This window comes from Diospyros lotus, chromosome 4 (genome assembly GCF_014633365.1).
Source record: "Diospyros lotus cultivar Yz01 chromosome 4, ASM1463336v1, whole genome shotgun sequence".
Classification (NCBI taxonomy): domain Eukaryota; kingdom Viridiplantae; phylum Streptophyta; class Magnoliopsida; order Ericales; family Ebenaceae; genus Diospyros; species Diospyros lotus.
Window position 1 is genome coordinate 42,284,961 of NC_068341.1, and position 26,608 is coordinate 42,311,568.

Here is a 26,608-nt window from a genome sequence, read left to right on the forward strand (position 1 = left end):
AAATAAAATTTTAATAATTATTTTAACTTTAAATAAATAAATAAGACAAATGTTGCGTGAAACTGGCGCGCCGTTGAGCCGTCCAAACACGGCATTGGACCCTCCGTGGGCTGGCCAGCCTTATGTTCGGCTGCATATTCCGTTACTCCACGTGCGGAGCGCGTGCCAAACCTTGCCCGATTTCTGTGAGGTGTCAAATGGCTTGAAATCCGTTGGCTGTCGAAACACGATTCGGTGCCACTTCGTTACCAGACCGTCAGCATCCTAAGCCTGATATATAAGCACTACACCGCCACTTCACCTTCTTTGCTTCCTCCTTCTCGCCTTTTCCAGATCCCTCTCCCCCTCTCTGTAGATCGAAGTTCCGTATCAGTCTCCAATGGCCGCTACTGCCACTCTGAGCGCCGCAGACGCCGACAAGCTCTCCAAGCTGCAGTCCGCTGTCGCTAGCTTGCCTCAAATCAGGCAAGTCTTTCAGTGTTCTCCGATCTTCTGCTTCTTTGGTGCTCACCTAGGGCTGGTTGCGTCTTGTGTTGCTCTCTTTTTGCACCTTCTATCATCGGATCGCAGATCTGACTCTTTTGTTTTCCGGTTGCTATTTAATTTGCAGTGACAACGAGAAATCTGGATTCATTAGCCTCATCGCTCGTTATCTCAGGTACAGTGCGATTGCAATCTGTATCTCGCGAATCGAATCGCGATCAATCACGAGTTCTGGATTTGTTGATTGTTGGCTTGATTCTTTTCTGTTCGAAATTGTTGTAGTTCCTGTAGTCTTTTCCTTTTTGTCCGGTTTATCTCCGAAAGAACAGAGGAATTGCATACGGTAAGTCTAGACGGGAAATCCAATGAATTATTCTCCTTTTCTTTTACCTTATCAGTAACTAGTGCTGCTTGCTATGTGGCCATTTTGTATTTATCAATGCATTATGCATCCAAAAGAATCAACGACTATATCCATTTTTTGGTAGCTATTTAACGAGAGACTATGCAGTGCATCCTGTTGGGTTTTCTCCCTATATGTTGATAGGGAGACGAGCGGCATTTTATTTTGATTATCCCATAATTATTTCTTTGGGTCCATAAAGTTATATGTGATAAAATAAAAAATAATTAGAGACAAATTACAATTTCCAAAATTGTAATTTGAGATAATTCTTAAGACTTAGTTAAAAATATTGATTGGTGAAGATGAGGTTACAATCCAATTTGAGATTATTATTTGCGTCTGCTTGCAGTGTGGGTGACAAGCCTTATAAATTTCCTAGTGGCTTGCATAAGGTTTAATTGGAGTTCGAAGTCCTTCGTTTTTCTCAGTTGTGTGCAAATTATTAATTTTGAGAGGTTGTTTTTGTTAATATCCTGTGAAGTAAATCACACAACCACACGGCCAAGACCAAGAGAAGTACCAAGAAACTATGCGAAATTGGAAACCAAAACAGAAACGAAAAATCACAACACAACGCACCCAAGAACAAGAGATATACGTGTTCGAATTCGAAAGAATCCTACTCACGGCAGGGGTTTCGCCCTTAGTCAATCAACTAGAATATACAATGGGTTTACAACTAATTACGATCAATTACAGAGGATTACACAACTATCTATAAGAATCAAAGAAAACCACTTACAGTATCAATAATTAACGAATAACCGAGTACAAGAGCTTCAAAGACACAAGTCATTCATAGCACTCCCAACATTCGCATTCCTCTCTCGCACAACATAGTGACATCACAATGAAAGAGGCGATACAAGAAACTAGGGTTATCTCTTACCAGATTCTCTTACCAGATTGTTTTCTCTCACGCAATTCTCTGCTTCTGTTCGTGTACATTGTGACCCAGAGCATCCCAATTTCTCAACCTCTCAAACTCTCCCCATTACAGTGATACCCACAAGGAGAGAATCAAACCTGGGGTTTCAAGATTGAAGAATGCCTCTGCTTGTTGTGAATAATCTACTACATGATTTCTCCCAAATGCAACTTTATATATATGCGGGCCAAAGGATACGGATGGCATTAGGATAAAAGAATAAGCCTTGGGCTTGGGCTTAAAACACCACTGGCCCAACCCAACTCTTGACCCAATACATTTTGAGTCACAAACCTAACAGTTTTGTGACTTAGTGGCTATTATCAAGAGACTAATTTGCACAGTGGAGGTTTCCATTTAGATTTTGCGGATGGGCTTCCAATTGATCCATGCTTCGGATGGAGTCTTGCTGATAATGGTTTGTTGGTGATATGTTGAGAACATGTACAGTTCAACATGCTATGTGCAATCTGGACAATGTTGTGATTCTTTCATTTGCCACAACATTGTGAATTTTAACTCGGCTTCTATAGATTTTTAAGTTGTATCAGACTAGTATACTAGATAGGATTATTTTTTAAAGAGCTAAAATGCAACTATTGTGGATATTCCAAAAACATGGTTTTTGGTATGAGCAGAAGTTAAATTTTTGGAAAAGCTTTGTGCTCAACTTGAGCTCTCACGTGTTGGGGGATGCTAGCAAGTGGTGTCACTTTTTGAAGAACCCATAGCACATGACGGCACATGGTTAACCTTTTTGAGTGCTACACTTTGTATGTAGGCTCACTGGTGGTAGGCAATCCCTTTGATGGCCTTTCCTCTCTCGTTCTCCCTTTAGTTTGGTGTTTGTGGCTTAGTGATGCTGTTGACTTTCTTCTCTTTGGAATTTTAGCTTGTTGCTTTCTTTGGGCTATTGATGTTTGTTATATTACATGATATATATATATTTTAGTATTGTTTCTATTGCTACAACAATTGACTTTTGAATCTGTTTCATCAAGTTGAAGGGGAGGGCGGGGGGGTGGAGGAGCCTGGGAAAATAATTTTTTTGCAAGTACCAAAGACATTTGTGTGAAAATTGTCTTTTTTGCAAGATCCAAAAGTTATTTGTTTGAACATTATGAAAAGAATTTGCATTTTAGAGTATTCCAGAAATATGAAGTCCAATATGTTTGAATTTGAAGTGTTTAAATTTGATCCGTCATTTGATTAATTTTTGTATGTAGTCATAAGTCATGATATTGTATGTTTTAGGAAGTAGAATGAATTTCCATTATCCCTTTCTCTACTTCATAGAAATCTCTCCTTTATTCTTTTTTATATACAAAAAACAATATTTGCATTCTCCACTTAGCTTCAAAAGGACATTAAAATGTCAATAAAGTTTAAAGAGCAATGAATAAATGGATAGCTGTCAAATTTATATGGGAACCCTATAATAATCAAGAAGAAAAAAGCATGAGAAACTCTCCACTATTGATAAAATAATGAGCACAAAAAATCTCTAGAAAATTAGATAGACAAATAAAGGTGGATACTAGAAATACTTCTAAGACTATACTTGAAGACTTCAGGAATACAAAAATGTTTGTCACTTCACACACTAAAAGAGTTGCACAAGAATACAGAAGGAATCTTTTGGCAAGAGGAATTCTCTTCAGATGGGATGCTTGATTTCCCATTTGAACTCCTATTTATAGGGAAAATTGGATGCACAAGGATCAAATTGGATCTTTTTACACCAAAAACGAACTTTATTGTATGCAGAGGGAAGCTGCCACCAGTGAACCAAAAATCAGATTTTAGGCATGATTGGTTCAACCAATTCAATTGAATTAGCTTATTGAATATTCAGTGTTGTGGACCCATCGTCTTTCTTGGATGTTCTTAACAAGCACATGAAATGGAAGCTTTGGAGTTTTCACAAATTCCCATCTAGTCAGATTAAGGCTTGTGAATGTTGCTCTATTGCTGATATTGGCATTTTTTTTAATTGAAGTGGTGAAGCACAACACGTGGAGTGGAGTAAGATCCAAACTCCTACTGATGAGGTGGTGGTACCTTACGACAGTTTAGCACCAGCTCCTGAAGGTAATTTCAAATTTTATTAATTAATTGATTAATTTTTCTTTTCATTTTCTTTGTCCAAAGCCAGAAAAGGTGATATCCACATTTTCCTACATCTTTCTTAAGAAAGTCATAACAATCTGATTTTTTTTTTTTGCAGATACTGCTGAAACTAAGAAGCTATTGGACAAACTTGTTGTGTTAAAGCTTAATGGAGGCTTGGGAACTACAATGGGCTGTACTGGTCCTAAGTATGATTTCACTTCCTTCTTGATATAACTTTTATCCTTTCATCCAACTGAATTATATCATATGTACATTGTTTTTGGTACTGTGTGATCAAAGAAGTTTACCTACTTTCGATTCCCTTGCAACTTAGCCATTTCCTTTGGCTTCTTTTTTGTTAGCTTTATTTTGGTGTGTTTCTATGCGGTTAACAATTTTAGTTTCTGCAGCTTAAATACGTATTGGACCCAATGGCTTCATTCCAATTTTATGATGCTTATCCAAGGTTGCTGGATTGCTTAGTATATGCTTGTGTGTATATAACTGTGATAAATTTGCATAGAGATGGTCTTGCTAGCATTTGAATAGTGTCAGCAATTAAATTCTTCAGCTGCCATTCATAGCACTCATAGTCCCAGGTCTTGATTTAAATTACGCTCTTAAGCTGAAGAATTAATATATAGTTAGGATTTTGTTTTATATCATGGATAACATGATCCATGACAAAGGCCTTTATGACTTGAAAAGAAAAAATGTCAATACATATATTATTCTCAACCTTCTTTAGCACAAATTTTGCATTTTACTGTAATTTTGGATGATTATCAAGTATGTGCATATTTTGATAAAAATATAGCTCCTTGATTGTTCTAACCCCTGATGGAGTAATTTTACCACTTTTGAACTATTCTGAATGCAGATCTGTCATCGAAGTTCGTAATGGGTTGACTTTCTTGGACTTAATTGTCATCCAAATTGAGGTCCTTTATATATATATATATATTCCATATGTATATTTTCTTTATATTTTGTCAATGTATTCATAGTTCTATTTTCCTTCCAATTGACCTTTCCTGGTTTACAGATCTTGAACTCCAAGTATGGATGCAACGTTCCTTTGGTACTAATGAACTCATTCAATACTCATGATGATACACAAAAGGTTAACTTGCAGTTGTTTTCACATCTCTTCTTTTTTTAGAGCCTTCTTTAGTCTAGTTAATACTGATCTGTTGAGGTTGTGAATGCAGATTGTGGAAAAATATACCAAATCAAACATTGAGATCCATACATTTAATCAGGTTTGTGAATCTATGCAAGTTCTGTAGCACCCAATCCTGATGCCTTTTCTTTTATGGAATTATAGAATTTGAATCTGTGTTTTCCCTCAATTTATTTGCACAGAGCCAGTACCCTCGGTTGGTTGTTGATGACTTTATGCCACTGCCAAGCAAGGGAAATACTGGCAAGGATGGATGGTAGTGTATCACTTGTTTCTTTATTTTTTTGCCAATATAATGTACATTGTGTTCAATTAGAAATACAACCTAGAAATACTTGTTGCGTTTAAAGGTATCCTCCAGGCCATGGTGATGTATTCCCGTCACTGAAGAATAGTGGCAAGCTTGACACATTTTTGTCACAGGTTTAACTTTAAGTTCATTTCTCTTTAAACTTTTGAGACATGCTTGTCTAGTTTGTTCATTTCATACAATTTTCTTATTTTGTTTCCTAACCAACCTCTCTTCTCATCCTTAACAGGGAAAGGAATATGTTTTTATTGCAAACTCAGATAACTTGGGTGCTATTGTTGATTTGAGTATCCTTATTGTGGCCACTTTTTTTGGCCTTTGATACTTACCTTTGCAAGTTTACTTATATGAATTATACGTGGCATAACAATTTCAGATTGAGGATTATTTGGATGGATGGATTTCTTAATTTTTTATTGCAGAGATCTTGAATCATTTGATCCAAAATAAGAATGAATACTGTATGGAGGTACCTAAATTTGGTTGGTTTAAGTTACATTTCTTCCTCAAGACTCTTTCTATAGCTTAATGGCTTTGCAGGTGACACCCAAAACATTGGCTGATGTTAAAGGTGGCACTCTGATTTCCTATGAAGGAAGGGTTCAGGTAAATACTTAATTCATGTTAAATGTGCAGCAGTCTTCATTAAGATTTGGAGACTTCTTAGCACCTGGCATTTTAATTGCTCGCATCCTGCAAGTATAATGATTTTGTTCTCTGTTGTGTTAATTAATTCATGCATTTGAGCTGCAAATACAATCTTCTTATTGATGTTTTCCATGCCTCGTGTGATGCAGCTTCTTGAAATTGCACAAGTTCCTGATGAACATGTGAGCTCTAGTTCCATTTCTTTTTCCCATTTCATTCTTTTATGTCTTTCATTTTTGGTTTCTTTGACAATTCTTATTTTCGTTATTCTTGCTTATGTAAATTTCAATTTGAAGATGTGGTCTGTACTTCTGATTTGGAGAAAGAGGATGATGGAATTGGGAGTTGGGCTCATCTTGGGGTTTGGGGATAGAGGACCATTGAATTAGGAGGTGAGGAGGCAATAATCTATAGTATAAGGAGATCCTGACGGTGAGTATCCTGGATGTTTTGATAAACAAAATTAGTTGAAAGAGATGACAAGATTTGGTGCCATTCATGGATCAAGCTGTTTGTTTCCATTATCATGGAATTGAACTTCAGTGAGGTGCCAAACATTTGACTATGAGTATACACTGTTAGCCTACTGCTTAAGTATACTTGAGTTAAATTAATTCAATGCATCTAAGGAAACCACAGAATTATGGTGCTAGATGGTGGATCAAGATGCACTAGCAGGGGCCATGGCTGCACCACCCCCTGAAATTTTCAAATATGCTTTATTGCTGTCATGATATATAGTAGTAATTTTGCCCCTTGAAAGTGCTAGTAATTATGCTTTCCTCTGATCTAAATTTCTCTCTCACTTCACATATGTTTCCAGTATAGCCTACAAAGTGACAGTATAGCTTTACGGCCCTTACCTTGGATATTTATTTCCTTTAACATCTCTTTGTAAATCAAATTTTGGTGAAATAATCCATACCAATGCTTGATAAACAATTGATGTGAACATTTATTTCTTGGTAACAAGACTTCCTGCTTTGACAAACCGGTAACACATTCAAAGTATTTCTTGAAGTGAATATTATAGGTGTCCTTAACACATTAAACTGATTGCCTTGCTTAATTATTTGAATCATTTAAACTTTGGGGTTTTTATCTGCGGTCAAGCTATTTAACTTGTAGCTATTTTGGAGCTCTTATTAAGACTGTTAATTGTCGATATTATTTTGCTGGGTTTAGATCCTAGATTGGGGATGTTTCACTCTTTATAAAAATACCCTGTGCCTACTTTATCATTATTCCAAATGGATTGTTTACTAGTTTTTTACTTTTCCAAGATTGCGCTGAGGAATGTAATTGTTTTGTCCAGGTCAATGAATTCAAGTCAATTGAGAAGTTCAAAATTTTCAATACCAACAACTTGTAAGTCATCCACTTATACGTTTATGAATATGCAGACACTTTAGTACTAACTCTGTGTTGTGCTAGATGGGTGAACTTGCATGCTATCAAAAGGCTTGCTGAAGCAGATGCATTGAAGATGGAGATCATTCCAAACCCCAAAGTATATGTTTGTTTTACTTTGATGGTTGCTACTACAAGCCACTTTAATGGGCAACCATTGATGATGTTATTCTGATTTTCAGGAAGTGGATGGGGTCAAAGTTCTTCAGCTGGAAACAGCAGCTGGTGCTGCAATAAGGGTACAGGCCATACGCAACTAAGATTCTTGATATATTCCTTTTGGACTGCCAATGTTGATGTTTTTAAGATATTCTTTGGTACTGTCTTTCATGAACCAGTTCTTCAATAATGCTATTGGTATTAATGTCCCTCGATCACGATTCCTTCCAGTGAAAGCAACTTCAGATTTGCTTCTTGTCCAGGTTAGCCATCTTTCTGATCTTGAATTTAGGTTTCTGTCTATTTGCTGAAAGGACTTTCTTTTCATGACCTCCATTTTTTTATTTTCCAGTCTGATCTTTATACCTTGAACGATGGCTTTGTGATCCGAAACCCGGCTAGGACAAATCCTTCGAACCCTTCAATTGAACTGGGGCCTGAATTTAAAAAGGTAGTGATATTCCCCAAAGCTGGTGCTGTGGAGTGCTGCTGTTCTTCTGTCAGACTTATTACTAATTTCCTTACCAGGTTGCAAACTTCTTAAGTCGTTTCAAGTCTATCCCTAGTATCATCGGGCTTGATAGCTTAAAGGTCACTGGTGATGCATGGTTTGGAGCCGGCATCACTCTCAAGGTACCCCTCAGCTCTCTTTCCCCAAGATGGTGAAATTTTGAACAAGTTGGGATTTTCAGCGAGAAATCCTAATTAGTCTTGAAGATTATTTTCTATTCTTAATAATGGTTTCCTGTTTAGTGTGTAATCCTATTTACTAGTCAGTTGTTAATTGTTATTAGGCAAAGAAACCTTAGTCTTGGTGAACAAGAAAACTAGTCTATAAATAGGATGTTTGACTTGTTGTTCAAGGTGTGCAAATCACTTGTGAGAAACTAGTGAGAGATAGGAATTGGGTATAATTGGGACTTGGGTTTAGAGCAAGAATATTGAGATTTATAGTTGTAAATTTTATTATATAGTGATATTTTTCCTCTGTAATCCTAACGGTCGTAATTTTTCCCTTTTAGGGTTTTCCACATACAAATCTCTTGTATTTTAAGTGTGATTGAATCTTTTTATTTCTCATCTTATTCTTCAAGACAAGTATTATAGAGTACTCTTTATATTTTTTTTTTCATGGAATAACAATTAAAATAGAGCAGCATCCTAATTTGGTTTCTTGCCATTTTCTCGTGCTGACTCTCTTGTTCCTTTTTTTTGGGCCTAATTATTTCCGGATTTTTGTTTGTTATTCCCTCAGGGCAAAGTGGTCGTCGCGGCAAAACCTGGAGTGAAGTTGGAAGTCCCTGATGGAGCTGTTATTGAGAACAAGGTGAATTACCAGCTCACGAGTCATGAAACTAAGATTAGGAATGTTATCATCCCACTTAACATCTTGAATTAATAATGTGCAGGAGATCCATGGCCCAGAGGACATTTGAAGCTGTTGCTTTTTGAATGGATTGCAATACTGAGTTCAGTAGAAGGTTGAGGTGCTGTATTCGCTCGTCTTGCAGTTAGTAAGATCTCAGATACTTAAAATAAATGGAGAATTTTGTTTGCTGCCAATGAAATCTAGAGTGCGATCCCCACTTTTGTCTTGATTTTGTTGTTGCTTTTGCTTTTTAATATAATTTTGGCCTTAAACTTGTTCTACATCAAAGTTGAAATGAGTATGTTACTGCAACAGAACTTCTAAGTTCTAATTATTATGCTTTCTAAAACAAGCTTTTGTCTAACTGTTCTTTTAATCGATATCCCTTTTCTGTCTTTGCTTAACCTATGTTCTTAACCAACAGCTCCACTTTCCAGGCCGGCCCTTCAGCTACAATGCCGACCCCCTCTAGGCCTTCCTTCAACCAAAAAACTAATGGTTTCCTTTTGTGAGCTGCCTCTCCTTGCCCTTATGACTTGGTTAGTTGCTTACCATAAAGTTACCTTAGATTTAGAGGTGAAGGGATTAATAATACTCTACCCCGTTAGTCCTATGAATGGCATTTGCATGTTAAAGGGAGAAAGTTAGCATGGACTTTGTTTTGTCGGGCCTCGGGCCTAATCTAATGAGTAGAGCAAGGAGTTGGGCTCCTCCTCTTGCACGGTATCGCAAGTTCAGACTTCTTTACTCCAAAGAAGTTGTTTGATTGCCTTGTTGAGAGAGAATGTGTTTGGCTCTCCATTTAACTTGACCAAATCTAGCTGTGCAACAATGTTACATGTTTGGGTATTTATGAATAACTTAAAACACTACATAGCTTAAACGCTGTTACATCAGTATTTTAGAAAAATCTATCACCTTCCAGCCAGCTTTTCTAAAATGCCATGTTACTTCGACAATGGGTTTCGTCTAGGCCAGCTTGTTCTAATCTTCCTCTCTGAACTTTTTATTTATGGTTATATATATATATATATGTGTGTGTGTGTGTGTGTGTTTAAATATGTATATTTATTGATTGTACATAAATTTAACATTTTTAGCATCAAGTTTGTTATACAGTTAGTTAATATATGCTATAATAATTTGTTACAAAATACAATTACTTAAATTTTTAATTTAAATAATTTTATTTGTTAAATAAACATCAGGTCATTTTTGGTCCTTTTTTTTTTTTTTTTATCTTCTGATAGCGTGTAAGTTTTATTTCACTAAACACGTAAATACATATCAAATAATTTTAATCTTATTTTATTTGAATACTTTATTAACTTAAAAGTCTCGCGACTTAAAAATTTTAAAAGATTATTAAGAGAGTTTAATTGCTGATTTAAAAAAAAAACAATAAGCCAAATAGCCGTGTAGATGTTCGCTTAGCTGCTTTTTTTTTTCAGTTGAAAATAGAGCTTATAAGCTTTTATACTATTTAATATTTTTTATTTATTTTTTCAAAATTAAGAAGTAAGAATTTATAAATTACTTGGGATGATGTCTCCTTGCGTCCTGCCATAACACTCCTTTAGTGTTGAGGAGATAAATTCGGATATTATTTACTAACGATTATATTAGGGAAGAATTTGAACGTGAAAATTAAATTAGTCTACCTTTCACAACTAACTGCTGAGGTAGAATAGAGTTGTTAATAAGATAATCTCCATTGGCCAATGAAAAGAAAAAATTTCGTGGAGTGTTTATTAAAATAAATAAAATAAAAAATATATTAAAATAAAATTAGACTATTTTTTGAATTAAGATATAAAATGATTTAAGTAATTGAATAAAATTAAAAAATATTTTAAATTTTTAATTAAATTATTAATTAAATTATTTAGAATGCATTCAAAAATAAATGAGTTATTTTTTATTATTTGTAAATTTCAAGATAAATTTATTTAGAAGAAAAGAAATAAAATTATTTAAATAATTCTAAATAAAAAATTATGTAACTTCTTTTTTAAAAAATTATCAAATAAATTTAAAAAATATAATAAAAATATTTTTATTTTAAAAACTTTCTATATTCTATTTTTTCTATCCCATATCTTAACAAACAAATAAATACTACCTCAAAATAAAGCTCTTATTGACCTGTCAAAAGGAGGAAATGCCAGCCGAATATATACCATCTTAGTTGCTGCTACCCCATGGTTTGCCCTCATTCTTTGAACCTATCTTGTAAGTCAAAATCTTTCACGTTCTATTATTACAAGATATCTTGTCTTTTAGCATATAAGTCTCATAATAATGTATTATTTTATGCGTGCAAGCAATTGTTTTCAAATTTTGGCAAAATAAGTCTTTACAATTTAGCCCTTTGTCTTTGAATGATGACATATTCCGTTGATTTGGTAGCTTTCACGTTGGTGGGTTAGTTATTATACTCATTATTTGGATGTGTTATTATACTATGTTACGTGAAAATATCTCGTAGGAGTCATTTCTATGTTTCTGAAACGTTTTTATAATATTTTCTATTCTTATTTTGGACTCTATTTATGTTTATTTCTTTAAAAAAATATTCGTTTCCTCGTTTTCATTTCTTATCGAAAATGTTTTTTTGTTTCCGTTTTCGTGCAATATAGTTGTTACATATATATATATATATGTTTTTATAACATTATTATTTTATAATAATTGTATTAATTAATTTATTATGACCATATCTATATATATTGGCCCTCCAATTAGAATTAGCCAGGCCATCTTATTAGAGACGACGCCAACAGTTGTAAGTTTCCGGATTTGTTGATTGATGACTGACACCGTACCATACCACTTCATGATTTGTTCCACACCAACTATTTCTTCTTGGTTTTGTGTCCTTTTCATTGTTTCAAATTAAATGAAGGCTAGATAATATATATATATATATATTTACAAACTTATCTAAATATTTTAATTTTGATAATTATATTCAAATTGATTCAATTAATTACAATTTTATCAATAATTAAAATCAATTTAATAGACATATGTCATTATTAACGTGGTATGTCATCTATCATAAAATATATATATATATATAAGCGAGACCCATATATATATATATATATATATATGCTAGTGAGACTCATATATATCATTTAATTTTTTATTTTTGTATATTTATATATGTGGGTCACATTCATATATTTTTTAATGACAGGTGACGTGTCATGTCATCAATGATATATGTCTTTCAAATTAATTTTAGGTGTTAGATAAAATAATACCCCATTAAATCAATTGGAATATAATTATTAAAATTAAATTATTTAGATAAATTTACAAATTCAAGAAAAAAAATTGAATTTTGGTATAGTCCTTAACGGGGTTAATTACACCAATAATAACTCAACTTTGCATTCTATTACTATTTTGTCACTGAACTTTGAAATGTTACGTGTTAGTCACTGAACTTTAAAATGTTACCTATTAATCACTGATATTTCAAAATTATTATTGCTTAGTCACTAAATTTTAAAATATTATATGTTAATCACTAATATTTTAAAATTATTTTTCATTCGTCACTCGTGAACTTAAAGTTCAATGACTAATAAGTGACGGGTGAAAAATAATTTTGAAATAATATTTTAAAGTTTAGTGATTAAGTAGTAATAGTTTTGAAATATCAGTGACTAATAGATAACATTTTAAAGTTCAGTGATTAAGCAATAACAGTTTTGACATATCAGTGACTAACATATAACATTTCAAAGTTCAGCGATTAAACAGTAATAGAATACAAAGTTAAGTTATTATTGGTGTGATTAACCCGTTCTTAATGCTAAATGATTTTTATCTATATGTATGTAAAAAAAAAAAAAAAAAAAGACAAGTATATGTATGTAAATACCGATTTTGGTGGTTAAATGATTTTTATATGTATGAGTATATTTTAAATAGATCGACAGAAATGAGAATTTTAGAGTTATTTGTGGGATTTGTTATGATTCACGAGATTTTTTTTAAGGTTTCTTAATTTAATTATTATTAGATATATTCAGAGTTAGTCTTAAGATTTTATTATGAATTCTCGATCTTGATTCTTATCAGATAATCTTTTTGATTTGAATTTAAATTTGGACATATTTATTAGATCTAGCTCGAGTTTCTTATATTGATATTCAAGAAATAAATCCAAATTACTCTCTTAGAACTAAATAATAGGCACACATAACTTACAATAAGAAGACATGACTACTTATGATTAGTTGTTCTTTAAGAATATCTTAATAGTTTCATCTTTTTAGATACCTTCCCGTTATATTACTAGTCTCTAAATTTCATTTTCATAACAAATGAGTTCTCGTATCATATTTTTATTATTGTATTTATTAAATCTCGATTTTTGTTAAAATTCAACCCCTCTTCTAATTTTTCATCGAATCATGCTAGTGAATTCCGGTTCGATAAATTATTTGATTGTGGGATGTGAATTAATTTTACTATTTTAGTATCAAGTATTTATGAATTTATAAACAAAAAAATAAATTTTAACATATTTAATAAGACAAAGTCCTATTTGTCCACCGCCGTCTTCAATCAATTCGGCTAACAGGACCGGGTCAAAATTGACCCGCTTGACCCGTTAAGTTGAAATAATATTTTTGAAAATTAATTTGGAATTATTAATATTATTTATTTAAAAAAAATCCATCTTTAGATATGTTCTAAAAAAATTAATTTTTACTTTTTAAAATTTGGATAACAAAAATAAGTAATCAAACCTTTTTTTTTATAAATAAAATATGTAAAGTATAAATTTAGCTCTAAGCAACTCACAATTGTTTAGCGATTTTAGTTTATATATCGTAATCTCGAATTTCTAAAATTGAGAAAAATTAACTAATCTTATGAGATATGGGTAAGGTTCGTTTATCTTTATCGAAATCTTTATCCCTAAACTCAAAAGTTATAAAAAGAATTTGAGAGATGAGTTAAAAATACAACATTTAATATTATCTTAATAAGCTTCTAAGCTATCTCAAATCTTTTATTGACTTAAGTATTAGAGTAACACTATCTTATCTGAGTTTTGGAACAGTCATTCTTGTTTATTTACTCAATTACTCTTAATTGGTGACTAATCCTTATATTACTAACCTTTTTATATAAAACTATTAACAAAAATAAAAGGTGGAAGCTGATAAATATTTTTTATATTTGATCATTATGACTAAAATGGTTCTTTATAAATGCATAATTTCGAAATGCTATTTAGACATCTCTCCCTTATTGTTCCATACATTTGATTTGGTTATTTTAATTTATTTTGTAAATACAAAAACTAAATCAAACCAAAATAATCATAATTAACAAACTTAAAAATTAAACAGAACTGAGTCACGGTTTGAGCCGAACCGAACCAAACCTAGAACACTTCAAATAATATAATTTTATTATCAAATAATAAGACATGAGCCAGCCCCTTTACATATATTATCACCTAAGACTCCCAACATTTGGAGTGAAAAAATTGAATAGATATAAAGATAACCTCTATAGACTTATTAACCACGAGAATCTCTAAAAGCAATACTTTTAAACCACGTGGAGATATCAATGCTTCTTCACTTCAACCGTGTCGTGTCGACAGCGGTTAATGGCTTCGCAGCCCCTAGTGTACTCATTGGCGGGAGGCCCGTCGTAGCCCCCCGGCTCTTGCTTTGGAACTTTATCCCTCGCCATGCCACCATAGGAGATAAATCTGCGGTCGTCCTCGGCGGCAGAAGCCAAGAGGGAGCCGCAAACAAGCACTGCTGCCATGAAGAAAACAACAACTGTGGCCTTGGAGGTTGCCATTGCCGTCGGTCAGGGTACAGTATGGTAGTACTATTGCCTGCCTATCTTCTAGCTTGTAAATAAATTAAGTTAATGTAATTTTGGCGATTTGGGTCTTTGGATTTATAGGGATAGGAAGCTCATATTCTTAGGAACTAATGACAGAATATTGGAAATACTTGCCCACGAAGAAGATGGAATTGAAAATGGATAGGCTTAACTGGCGGATCTCCCTTTGATCTTGTGGCTAAGGGAGGCAGATCATTATTAATTAGTAAACATAAATAAACGTTTAATTATTACTTATTTATTTATACATACATATATATATATATAAGAGGAGATACTATAGATTGTTTGAAATTTTAAATGTAGGCATTTCTCATTTTAATAACTTTAATGAATGATATATTTTTATTGTTATAATCTGATTATTATATATCTAGCTCATTGTATTATCTGTCATACATCACAATTATCAATTATGGGCTATTGTTAAAAGAGAGATTATTACTTTTGCTAAGTGAGATAAATTATCTCAACTTATCAGAAATTTAGATAATTACTGTTATCCCCAGTAATCGGGGAAGGTCTACGAAAATTTGGGTGGTGATAGAGTTGCAAATAAGCAAATATTTAATTGGCAAAACTACAAATGATCAGGTGTCTTACAAGTCAAAACCATCAAAACCAAGCAACAAGTGAGCTAAATGGGCTAAAACCCCAAGGGAAGACTCATCCATAGACGAGGGCTTAGCATTTAGTGGGGACTCATCCTTAACAATTAGCGAGCACTCATCCAAGCCCACAAGATTCTCAACAATAGATGGGGACTCAGCTACTTCACTAGGATCCCAACATTCGTTAGAGTTTAATCCTTATGGTCATCTTGCCTATCAGCCTGACATCTCTCAGTAGGCATCACCTATGGTCTTTTGGGCATAATATGAAGCCCTGTGACAGTAACATAGTAGGGGGATGTAGGCATTTTGGGACATGGTTGGGATACTACGGAACATGGTTCCCAACAAGGCATTGCCGACTATTTTGAGGAGATTCATATCAAAAAGGCGCAGCCACGAGGAGCTCGATGAGGAGTTTTGGAGGTTAGCTCTTACAGGCCACGTCTAACACTCACTCTTGGTCCTCTTATTGCCATGGAAATCAACCAAGATCCTCACCATGGAGAACTAATCCTCAAGCTTCTCCACTACGGTGAAATCAAGATCAGGAGGAAGATCGTTGAAGAATGGGGAAGGACAAATGGACCTCCCAAAAGGGAAGGTATCAGGAAACTGTGGCAAGCACGCAAACGAGAGGAAACTAAAGCTCCACGAGGGGTTCAATTAAAAGAAACAAGAAGGTGGATAATCCCACGACATTTAACACATAGGCGGACATGAGAATGGTGGTCGATTAGGTGCTAAAACAAAAAAAAGGATGTTGCCAGCTATAGAGGAACTACCACGAAAAAGGTTCCCATTCACTACAGATATACTAGAGAAATCTTTATCGAAGAAACTCAAGATGCCATAGATAACCCCTTGCTCCGGCAAGAATGACCTTTACGACCATATTCAAAATTATGAATCCTTAATGATACTTCATAGTTGGACATATGAGATTATGTGCTAGGCATTCTCACTAACCCAACAAGACATGCCCAAGCCTGATTTAATAATTTTTTAATCAATTTAATTCCTGCACTTTATTATTTTTTTTCATGTGATAATTTAAACTTTTTCTCGATTATATGCTTGACCTCCAATTTTTTATTCAATTTAACTTCTATATTTTAATGCGAACAAAGTGGGACAAGTACTTTATTATCTTATTATATTTTTTTTTTACACAAAAATATTAAGATTAAATTGATTCGAAAATATAGATCTATGGATGTAATCGAAGTAACAAAAAATTTGAGTTGTACATAGAAAAAAAAAAGATTAAAGTATAAGAGTTGAAATGGGTTAAAAAATTAAATTTAAGAGTATAATTAAAATAATAAATTTTTTAAATAAACACGCAAAAAAACATAAAATATAGAAACAAAAATATGGGCTTGATCATAACATTTTCCTTCATAATTTACCATTACTCTTCTTAAATTTACAAAGGAAAATCAATAAATTGCATTGTGTTTAGAATTAAATCCTGATCTCCAACCAACTTTCCCCACGCATATGAAGGGCCGAAACTAGGGGGGGTGTTTGGTAACTGGGAAAAAGTTGGTGATTGGCAGCCGAGAAAGTGTTGGGAGTAGGTGGAACATACTAGTTTTTTAAATCTACCTTCAATGAACAGCCGACCCTTCAATGGTCAAATAGTCATCAGCGTTTCTTTCCACCTACGTCTCCTCTGCGCCTTTTCCGCATTTTCAAATCTTTTTTGTTTTTAAAATATTAAAAAAAGTCAAAATAATATTAATTTATTTTTATTAAAAAATTTATGTTTATTTTTTTTGATTGAATAACTATTTTTTATATTAAAAATTATATTTATAAAAAATTCTTATTTTTTTATTTAGTCATTTTCTTGTGTTTTAATTTTTTATTTTATTTTTTAAAATATCATTTTTTATTTTCCATTTTTATTTACATATAACATATTTTATAAATAAGTGATGCACTTATCTATTTTATCTCTCTTATTTAATTTGTTTTCTTTTCTCATTCTCGAGGGAGGGGGTATAAAAGGAAAATTACTTCGAGTAATTATAAAAAAAAAATTTACAATAAATTTATAATCATTAACCATTTTATGAAATATTTTGCATTAATTTTTTTATTTATTTGTATCAATATGACTCAAAATACAAACATCAACAGAGACTGACACCACAAGTATTAAATTTAAGTGTTTAAATAAAATTTTTATTTGTACAAATTATAAAGAGGGTTGTGAGCATAAATTTAAAAAAAAAATGTAATATTTGTAATTTTAAATATTAAGTAAGGAATAAATTTATTTTATTTAAATTTATAATAATTTTATTTAAAATTAATAATAATATATTAAAATTTATTTATATAATATTTATTGGGAAAGTAATGGATAAATTTATATTTTTCTCTTTATATTTTTACGTTTTTTGTGTAATTTATAATTTTTTTTATTATTTTAATTATATATTTAAAATTTTATTTTAAATCAAATTAATTCCTATATTTTAATTTTTTTTAGTATAACAATTTTAATTTTTCGTTATTTCTATTATAATTTTGTGTTTATATTTTTTAGTTAATTTAATTTTTATAAGTGGTCAAAATAACAAAAAGTTTGAATTACTATATATAAAAATTAAATTAATTTAAATAATATAAATATAAGAATATAATTAAAATAATAAAAAAAATTAAATAATCAAAAAAATATAAATCTTCCAGTCAATTGTTACGTCATTTATTAAAAAAAATCTAAAAATATCATTCAATAAGCTTAATTCGGTTTATATAGGGCTTCGTGTTCTGGCAGTGGCTATTTAAGCCGCTTTTCCCTGCGATCGCTTTGCCATTGTCTCTGGCTCTCTCTTCTCGCCGGCGGCTAAGACGAACTCACTTTCTCTCTCTAGATCTGTCTACAGGTTATACAAGTCAGCTTGAGGTGTACTTGTAGAGAGAGAAAATGGCGTTCGAGAAGATCAAGGTGGCCAACCCCATAGTTGAGATGGACGGTGAGATACTGATTGTCCCTTCTCTGTCTCTCTGTTTATCGCTTCCGATTCTTCGATCTCTGTACTTCTGATAATCGGATGATCTAATACACAAGTTCTAATCGAATGAATCTGACAACTGCGAACCTTTTTAGCGTCTCATTTTTCTCGATCTCCAAATTGACGGTGGGGTCCTATCGGATTCGTGAGAGATTCATCCGTGGCTTGCGATCTACCTAATTATTCGAACTTATAATTATGTGTACGGCGATGTGTTTTTCAGTCAGTACACATAGCGGATGTTTGGATTTAGTAGTTGCGACCCCTGCGTGCTTGCTGTTTCTGGTTGTAGTGACGTAGAAACTTGCTGAAGAACTAAGAGAACTAAGCTTGTTATCATGCCATGGCCAATTTGTATTTATGTTTTAGCTTCATTTAGCAGTCAGCATCACTACTATAACCTGCGAATTTAAAAGTTTAACCATGTTGTGACTTGTGTAATTTCTGGATGAACTATTTTCCCAGCAGATACGTATGTCCCCTGTAGTTATGATGTCTGTATGGAGACGGATGATACCAAGAAAGATATTTATATGACTTGTAGTTGTAAAAACATGCACTTTACCAAAGTCAATTTATTTTCTTTCTTTCCTTTTTTTCTCTGAAATTGATGTGTGAAGAGTTTTTAAAGAATCTGGTTGAAGTGATTTGTTTATTTTAGGAAGATATTGATTTCTGGTGCAAATACAAAATTAGAACTTTCTGTTCAGTCATGTAGGAAATGATTACCTTTTTCTTTTCTCTGGCTTATACAATTTTTCTTGATTCTATGATGCAGGAGATGAGATGACTCGTATCTTCTGGAAATCAATAAAAGATAAAGTAGTGAATTTTCGCGGTTCATTTCTTTAAACTGATATTATTTCTTACCATTATTATTTTCTTTTTTTCTTTTGTTTCTATTTTTGTTTATCATGCTGAACAAAAATGCTTTGAATTATACGTTTATAACTATGTTGATATCATGCAGCTTATTTTCCCCTTTCTGGAGTTGGATATAAAGTACTTTGACCTTGGTCTTACTTGTCGCGATGAGACTGATGACAAAGTTACTATTGAAAGTGCAGAAGCTACTCTTAAGTAAGCTGAATTCAGTACCCCACCAGTCTCGCATACAATTGACATTTCTGCACTAATTCAAAGTTAATGATATTGAAATTGCATCTTGTGTTTGTTGTCTTGATATCTGATGACTTTAGCTTGACTATAGGTATAATGTAGCAATCAAGTGTGCCACCATCACTCCAGGTAATCAAGTGGCTGGGTTAAACTGCTTCAATCCTCAAAATGTTTAATGGGTTACTGGTGCTCTGCCATTTACAATATTGGAAAAAATCTTATACAGTTTCTGCTAATTCACAGATGAAACTCGTATGAAAGAGTTCAGCCTGAAGCATATGTGGAAGAGTCCTAATGGGACAATTAGGAACATTCTGAATGGTTGGTGAACTTGGTGGCGGCTCATGATTTGTATAAATATTAATTGCTTGGTGTAACATTGGTGATAATTCATTGTTATTGGCACTTGCTACAGGCACAGTTTTTAGAGAACCAATTATTTGCAAAAACATCCCCCGGCTCATTCCAGGTACTTGATATTGCTTGTGATGTTGTTTTCACTTTCTTTATATCATGTGGTAGTGCTATGATAGATGCCACTCTTCTCAGGGTGGACAAAACCCATATGCATTGGAAGGCATGCATTTGGAGATCAATACAAAGCAACTGATACAGTCATCAAAGGACCTGGAAAACTCAAATTAGTGTTTGGTAAGTTTCTTTTTGTCTCCTCTCACCTTGCAGCCATGAAAGTTTTGTTACTTATATTCCCTATTTATTGAATGAATCATGTATCTTTTATGCAGTGCCAGAAGGAAAAGATGAAAAGACAGAGTTGGAGGTGTTCAACTTTACTGGCACTGGAGGAGTAGCTTTATCCATGTACAACACTGATGAGGTTTGAATATGGAAATTCTTTGTTGGTATGCCAATTGCTGGATTGCAGCAGGAAACTAAAATCATACTTCTACCCTGATATACAGTCCATTTATGCCTTTGCCGAGGCTTCAATGAATACTGCTTACCAGAAAAAGTGGCCTCTTTATCTTAGCACAAAGAATACTATTCTTAAGAAATATGATGGAAGGTATACAGACTGCATACTTCATATTGAGTTATCGTATTTTTCTTACATTTTCTTATTATGATTTTGTGGAAGTTCTTTCAAGCAGTCGGTTTAGTTTACTGTATACCTTGTACTTTCTCATCTAACCTCGTAATTTTGCTTCACCTGTGTTTTGGGTTCCTCTTTTGATCTTTTCACTATGTGCATTTTTGTCAAGATTCAAAGACATATTTCAGGATGTTTATGAGACCAAGTGGAAATCCAAGTATGAGGCTGCTGGGATATGGTGAGTAGCCAACGGCTCAATCCAAGCACTGTTTTTTGAGTATGCGGTAATACGATGTTCTGTAGACATTGATGAAAATTTTGGCAGGTATGAACACCGTCTGATTGATGATATGGTTGCTTATGCTCTTAAGAGTGAAGGAGGCTATGTATGGGCATGCAAAAACTACGATGGTGATGTGCAGAGTGATTTCTTAGCTCAAGGTATGTGGGAACAAGTAAAGGTCCTCAAATTAACAACAATGGAAGGCCTTGTAATTTCTGTGTCTGACTTTGTGGACCTGAATAGAATGGGTATAAGAGGTACATGCCCTTCTAGAAGGTGTTCTGAAAGTTGCATTTGTCATCTGTCCATGCGGGATATCTTTATGAACACTACTTGTTGGACACTTAACTGAATAAGTATTGAAAATATGTGCAAATATTTCCTTTTGCTCTCTCTCTCTCTCTCTCTCTCATATGTAGTATTTTTTTTTAAGACACTAGGATTGGCACATCTTTCATTGCTTAGGCACCATAAGTACATTACAAGATTTGAAAAAAAAAAAAAAAGGAGATCTAATTATAATATAGAAAACTATGGACTTATACCACTAAATCACTCCAGAAACTTTAATTTTAAGAATTCTAAACATCAAACATCCAATTTCTTAACTCATACAGCTCTTTAGAATAGATAGCTGGGTTTGTCTTTTAACTTCTTTTCTTATTTGAAGTAGTTAGGATTGATTTCCTAGCTAAGAAGTGCAAATATGGACGCTAGACAACAATGACATACTGACACAGGTAATTTAATAAAAAAAATGATGGACGCAACATGGAAGGGGCATGTAAAATGATAAATTATATATCTTATATGTATTATATAAAAAAAATGTATTATATAAAAAAAAATTCTCGTCTTCCCTAATAGTGAAAATTTTCATTAAAAAATATTAGCATAGTTCAGAAAGTTATGTTTATAAAATGTATTGAAATTCAAAATTCTTACAGTTCTTATAACACGGATTTAGTTTGTTGCAGCAAGTGAAGTGTAAGATCTTGCCATTGCAAGGGTGTGCTCTAACCGTTAATTAGGTTTCTAATATTAAAAAATTAAAACATAATAGCACACATTTGGGAAAACGTTTTGACACAAAACACGAAGTGTCTAATCATTGTGGATCCAACATGAGTGCCCAACTTGATTTTGCATCTTTATTGAAATGTCTGTGTTTTTCAGTTTGTTACGATCTGATATAAAATGCTCAAAATATTTGTATGCTGTTATATTTTATCATATCAGGTAACATAATTGGACCAATTTGTTGTCTATTTGGCAGTGGTGTGCATTTTTTTCTTTAAATTTAGTTAGTATTATCTTGATTCTTTAAAATGTTTTATTTTCAATATGCAGCACAAACAAAAGGGCATGCTTTTGTAATGACTTTGCTGCATTGTGTCCTATACTTTCCGAAATTTCCTATATTGTCTGTATCACCTGGTTGTATAATAGCTGAGCCCCACCCACATAGTGGGATTAAAGACTTGATATGTTGTATACGTGCTCCTTAGAAATGGGTTACTGGATGAAGTGAGATTTCATTTAGGCATTTAGTGCTTTGTTTGATGTCAAATTTTTTGCTGTGGTTTTTCAGGTTTCGGATCTCTTGGTTTGATGACGTCTGTCCTGGTATATTTCTTTCTCAATGAATGCTTTCGCTGTTACTTTGTGTATTTCTTTGGTTGGTCCTTTTTGTGGTTCTAGTGTCTTAATTGATTTAATATATCCTAGTTTCCGATTTCCGTTTTACTAGTTTCTTTTGGTTCTCCGGTAGTTTCCTTTCCCTTACATTGTTCTTGACTTTTGTATTCATTTGTGTTCAATATTATTGAAATCTACCGGTCAAATAATTTCCTAGTTTTGTTCCACCTTCAATGCGAATATGTATTTTTGGATTTTAATGGGCTATGAATCAGAACAGGTGTGCCCTGATGGAAAAACTATAGAAGCTGAAGCAGCCCATGGCACCGTTACACGCCATTACAGGGTTCACCAAAAGGGTGGTGAAACTAGCACGAACAGCATAGCCTCAATCTTTGCATGGACACGAGGCCTTGCACACAGGTAGCAATGATGGTTGGTTAAGCTCGCTTTCTCGAATTTTACCCACGTGCAATGTTTCACAGCCAGCAGTCTTTCGATTTCACAGAAAGCCAACTGTTTTGTTTTCGTGACTGCAGGGCAAAGCTGGATGACAACCCCGGACTATTGGACTTCACTGAGAAACTCGAAGCAGCTTGTGTTGGAACTGTCGAGTCTGGGAAGATGACCAAGGATCTAGCAATTTTAATCCATGGACCTAAGTAAGCGAGATTCTGATTCCTGATGGATATTTATTATGCGCGATCTATCTCACTTTAACATGTAATAACTTGCCTTGCATGGCGCAGAGTTGCTAGAGACCAATATCTGAATACCGAAGAGTTCATCGATGCGGTGGCCAAGGAGCTGAAAGCCAGACTTTCTTGCAAAGCATAATTGTAAGTGCATTGCGCCCTCCATTTTTTTTCTTTTTTGGGGTTCTCCTCTTTAATTTTCTTTCTCATTCCATTTCCTTGTCTAGGTCCACATGGATGATTTAGGCACTGCAACAGTGTTTCCAGTGACTTGGGATTTCACTGGGAAGAAGAATAAGGGAAGAAGGGAGGTGGGTTAGTCTTGGCTCCTATAATTCATGGCTCCTATAGTTCATATAGGAGAAAAGTTTATGTATGGGATCATCTTAATTCAATAATCTACTTTGTTCTGAGTTTGTCATATTGAAATGAAATAGAATTTGGTTCATATATTGTAGGATACTTATCCAGAAGTCTCTTGCATTTCCATCATAGATGATTGATGGAATCATCAAAGATTTTGATATTTTTGAATGTGCTAGATTCCAACCCAATAGGGGCATTAATGATATTTTTCCCCCTAGAGTTGATTTTGCTTCCTTAGCTCATTACTTGCTCGGCTTAAAAGTTTATGCATTTAAATAGCTAGCTAAAATCTAAGTAATCGACTCAAAGTTAATTTTATAAGATTAAAACTTGATATGTTATCAAAAAGATATTTAAACAAATGAGATTTGAGTTCGTTTCTTATTTTTTTTTATTTAGAAATATGTAAATTTTATTAAAGTTAATGGCATAAGAAAGTGATACAAGTTTTGTCAAGTTAAAAAGAGATGTGAATGTAATTTTGAAGACATGGGGTGTTATTTGTAATTAAACTAAATCTTGAGATATTGATTGCAATTTATGTTAAATTTAATAAATTATTCACAAATTATAGGTAGATTTGTATGATTATTTATAATGTTTAATAATAATATTATTATGTAGATGTATATAAATAAGGTTTTGATACTTTTCCCTTTTTCTAATAACTTGAGAATATGATTTATTTAATATTTAATAAATTATTGTTGTTGTGGGGATATAAAAATTAAATCTATTTATTTTAGGAAATAACACAGTAGAACCTGTGTGATGTCCTTCTCTCGAGTCTGAAATTAATTTGGATAAGGTTTAAATAAACTTATAATTTTTTTTTTCATAAGTGTAAGAAAATTTAAGTGCACATTCAATATCCTTTGTCGATATGATTAAATAAATAAATATTTAAAATATTCTTTGTTCCAAAATTTTCATATAACCACATAACTTGTAATTTAAAATAATTTTTGAATAAATAAAAGACTTCTCGTAACTCTTTAATTACATCCATAAACGACTTTTTTTCTCAAATATCTCATTTTTTTTTGTTAGGACTCGAATTATCTATATGATTGGTTAGAGATGAGTTTTGAAAACTCAAGTAATATATAAAAAAATAACAAATCATAGTTCATAATAAATATGAAAAATAATATATGAAGTAATGTATATATGCATGGTGTTCATCTCATTTCTTTTAGATTCGGGGTGATTGTTCACCTTATTTATCTTGAATTCTTGGTGATTTCAAATAATATTCTCATGACCCTAACACAAGTTTTGTTTAGTCTCCAAAAATTATAGTCTCGTGCATAAATATTTTTTTATCATCACATGCAAGTTATTAACACAAAATTTATACATTAATCCTTACAATTAATTTTGATGTCGTGGTAGATTTATATAAATAGATTATTTCAAAGCATCAAGAATAACGTTGTCACGTGTTAAAATTTTTTTAATAAAAATTTAAATATAATAAATTAAAATAATTATTTAAATAAATATTACTAAAATCTAATCTTAAATTATTTACATTTATCTATAAATCTATTCTTTCTTTAATTTATTTTTCCATCTCACACAAATTTTTCTTATGCTAAAGTGACTTTCCTTCTTTCTCAAAATAAATTAGATAAATTTTAAACCTGTCACCTCATTTTGCAAAGCTGTCAAATTCCATAAATGTCCCAATCATATCCACAAAATTCTAATTTCAAACCAACTCATGCTCTCAAATCCCATCAGATTACTTTATCTCATTTGCTGCCAAGTCCTCCTCAAATGTCTCAATCCATATCTCTAAGTTGATTTCTATCACTTTTTGCACTGTCACTTCTTAATTAATACTCACCGCGTGGTCGGTAAGGAAACAAATGCTTGGACACCAAGTAACACTCAAAATGTCGTCGTTTTGATGTCTTTATTAAAAATAATTTTTTAATATTTTTTCTTTAGCTACATGCATTTTTTTTTTTGAGTCAAACCCACAATAATCTCCTTCTTCGACGTCGTTTTAATGCCTTTATTAAAAATAATTTTTTAGCATTTTTTCTTTAGCTACGCGCATTCCTTTGGAATCAAACCCGCAATCTTCTTCTTCCTCTTCTTCCCATGTACGTGCAATTGCCTTTAATATGCATAACTTATATTTATTGTAAATCAGATCTTCTTTGTTGAAAATAAAATACATCATTTTTCTTGCAAAATTTGAACTCGAGACCTACCTTCTTCCTCTTATGCTTGTGACCATCGCTCTTGCAAATTTTCTCATTTTTATATCTGTACATTTTAATTTTAAGTTATAACTTTGGGCTATCTTTCTTTAAAAATAGAATTTACAACACTTGCACCTATCAAGGCTTAATCCCTCAAACCTCCTCTCTTCTTCTTCTTCCTTACACAACCGCTAGGCTAGTACCCAGTTTAATGCATATTAACATAAGAATTTATTTTGTACTAAATAAATGTCCAAATTTCCAGCTTCGGCTTTAAATCCCAAAAATTCCCGTTCATTTCCCTTGTTCATAACAAATTTAATATTTTCTATTAAATTCCTCAAATATTTAATAAATCATAAATTATTTATGGTGCACAAAATTACTTATTTATTCATTTTTTTTTTCTTCAAAATAACATGTTACACCTAGTGAGGAAGTCAGGAGTAAGGTCTGTGCCAGCAAGCAAACGTTTGGTTAGAGGATAGCTCAATTCGCTGTTCAAAAAAATAGAGTTCACAAGACTAAACTCGATCTGTTGTTTGGGAGAGCGAGATGAATGTCTTGAGTTTTCCGATGGCTTATGGTTCAAAGAGTCGAGAGACTGGGACCTTGAAGGCTATAAGTTTTTGGTTGGCTGCGTCTTTAGATGTGAAGGCTCCGGGACAATTGAGGAGTCTCCGAGATCTGTTTT

General features: G+C 32.7%; 2 protein-coding genes across 2 annotated transcripts; both read left to right on the forward strand.

Annotated features, from left to right (window-relative positions):
* Positions 1-217: 217 nt before the first annotated feature.
* Positions 218-9,360, forward strand: LOC127800012 (UTP--glucose-1-phosphate uridylyltransferase). The gene is made up of 21 exons (XM_052334382.1): positions 218-465; positions 611-658; positions 3,817-3,908; positions 4,045-4,135; positions 4,810-4,870; positions 4,975-5,052; positions 5,141-5,191; positions 5,295-5,368; positions 5,463-5,535; positions 5,652-5,709; positions 5,845-5,891; positions 5,963-6,028; positions 6,220-6,252; positions 7,386-7,438; positions 7,505-7,580; positions 7,663-7,719; positions 7,819-7,902; positions 7,992-8,090; positions 8,168-8,272; positions 8,895-8,966; positions 9,049-9,360. Exons 1-21 carry the CDS (start codon positions 380-382, stop codon positions 9,073-9,075), a joined length of 1,431 nt encoding a protein of 476 aa, XP_052190342.1. The 5' UTR covers positions 218-379; the 3' UTR covers positions 9,076-9,360.
* Positions 9,361-18,317: 8,957 nt separating this feature from the next.
* LOC127799984 (isocitrate dehydrogenase [NADP]) lies at positions 18,318-23,780 on the forward strand. Its single transcript, XM_052334323.1, has 16 exons — positions 18,318-18,504; positions 19,322-19,365; positions 19,514-19,623; positions 19,754-19,791; positions 19,906-19,983; positions 20,078-20,131; positions 20,212-20,313; positions 20,409-20,500; positions 20,586-20,689; positions 20,886-20,954; positions 21,042-21,157; positions 22,591-22,625; positions 22,918-23,060; positions 23,177-23,299; positions 23,387-23,476; positions 23,560-23,780. Exons 1-15 carry the CDS (start codon positions 18,456-18,458, stop codon positions 23,472-23,474), a joined length of 1,245 nt encoding a protein of 414 aa, XP_052190283.1. The 5' UTR covers positions 18,318-18,455; the 3' UTR covers positions 23,475-23,476; positions 23,560-23,780.
* The last annotated feature ends 2,828 nt before the right edge of the window (positions 23,781-26,608 follow it).

Coding starts and splice junctions, on each gene's coding strand:
- LOC127800012 (XM_052334382.1), top strand. CDS start 380: ATGGCCGCTACTGCCACTCTGAGCGCCGCAGACGCCGACAAGCTCTCC. Junction 5,710..5,844: donor GGGTGCTATTGTTGATTTGA/GTATCCTTATTG, acceptor TTTTTATTGCAG/AGATCTTGAATCATTTGATC. Junction 8,091..8,167: donor TGGGGCCTGAATTTAAAAAG/GTAGTGATATTC, acceptor TTTCCTTACCAG/GTTGCAAACTTCTTAAGTCG.
- LOC127799984 (XM_052334323.1), top strand. CDS start 18,456: ATGGCGTTCGAGAAGATCAAGGTGGCCAACCCCATAGTTGAGATGGAC. Junction 19,366..19,513: donor GGAAATCAATAAAAGATAAA/GTAGTGAATTTT, acceptor GATATCATGCAG/CTTATTTTCCCCTTTCTGGA. Junction 20,955..21,041: donor TATGAGGCTGCTGGGATATG/GTGAGTAGCCAA, acceptor AAATTTTGGCAG/GTATGAACACCGTCTGATTG.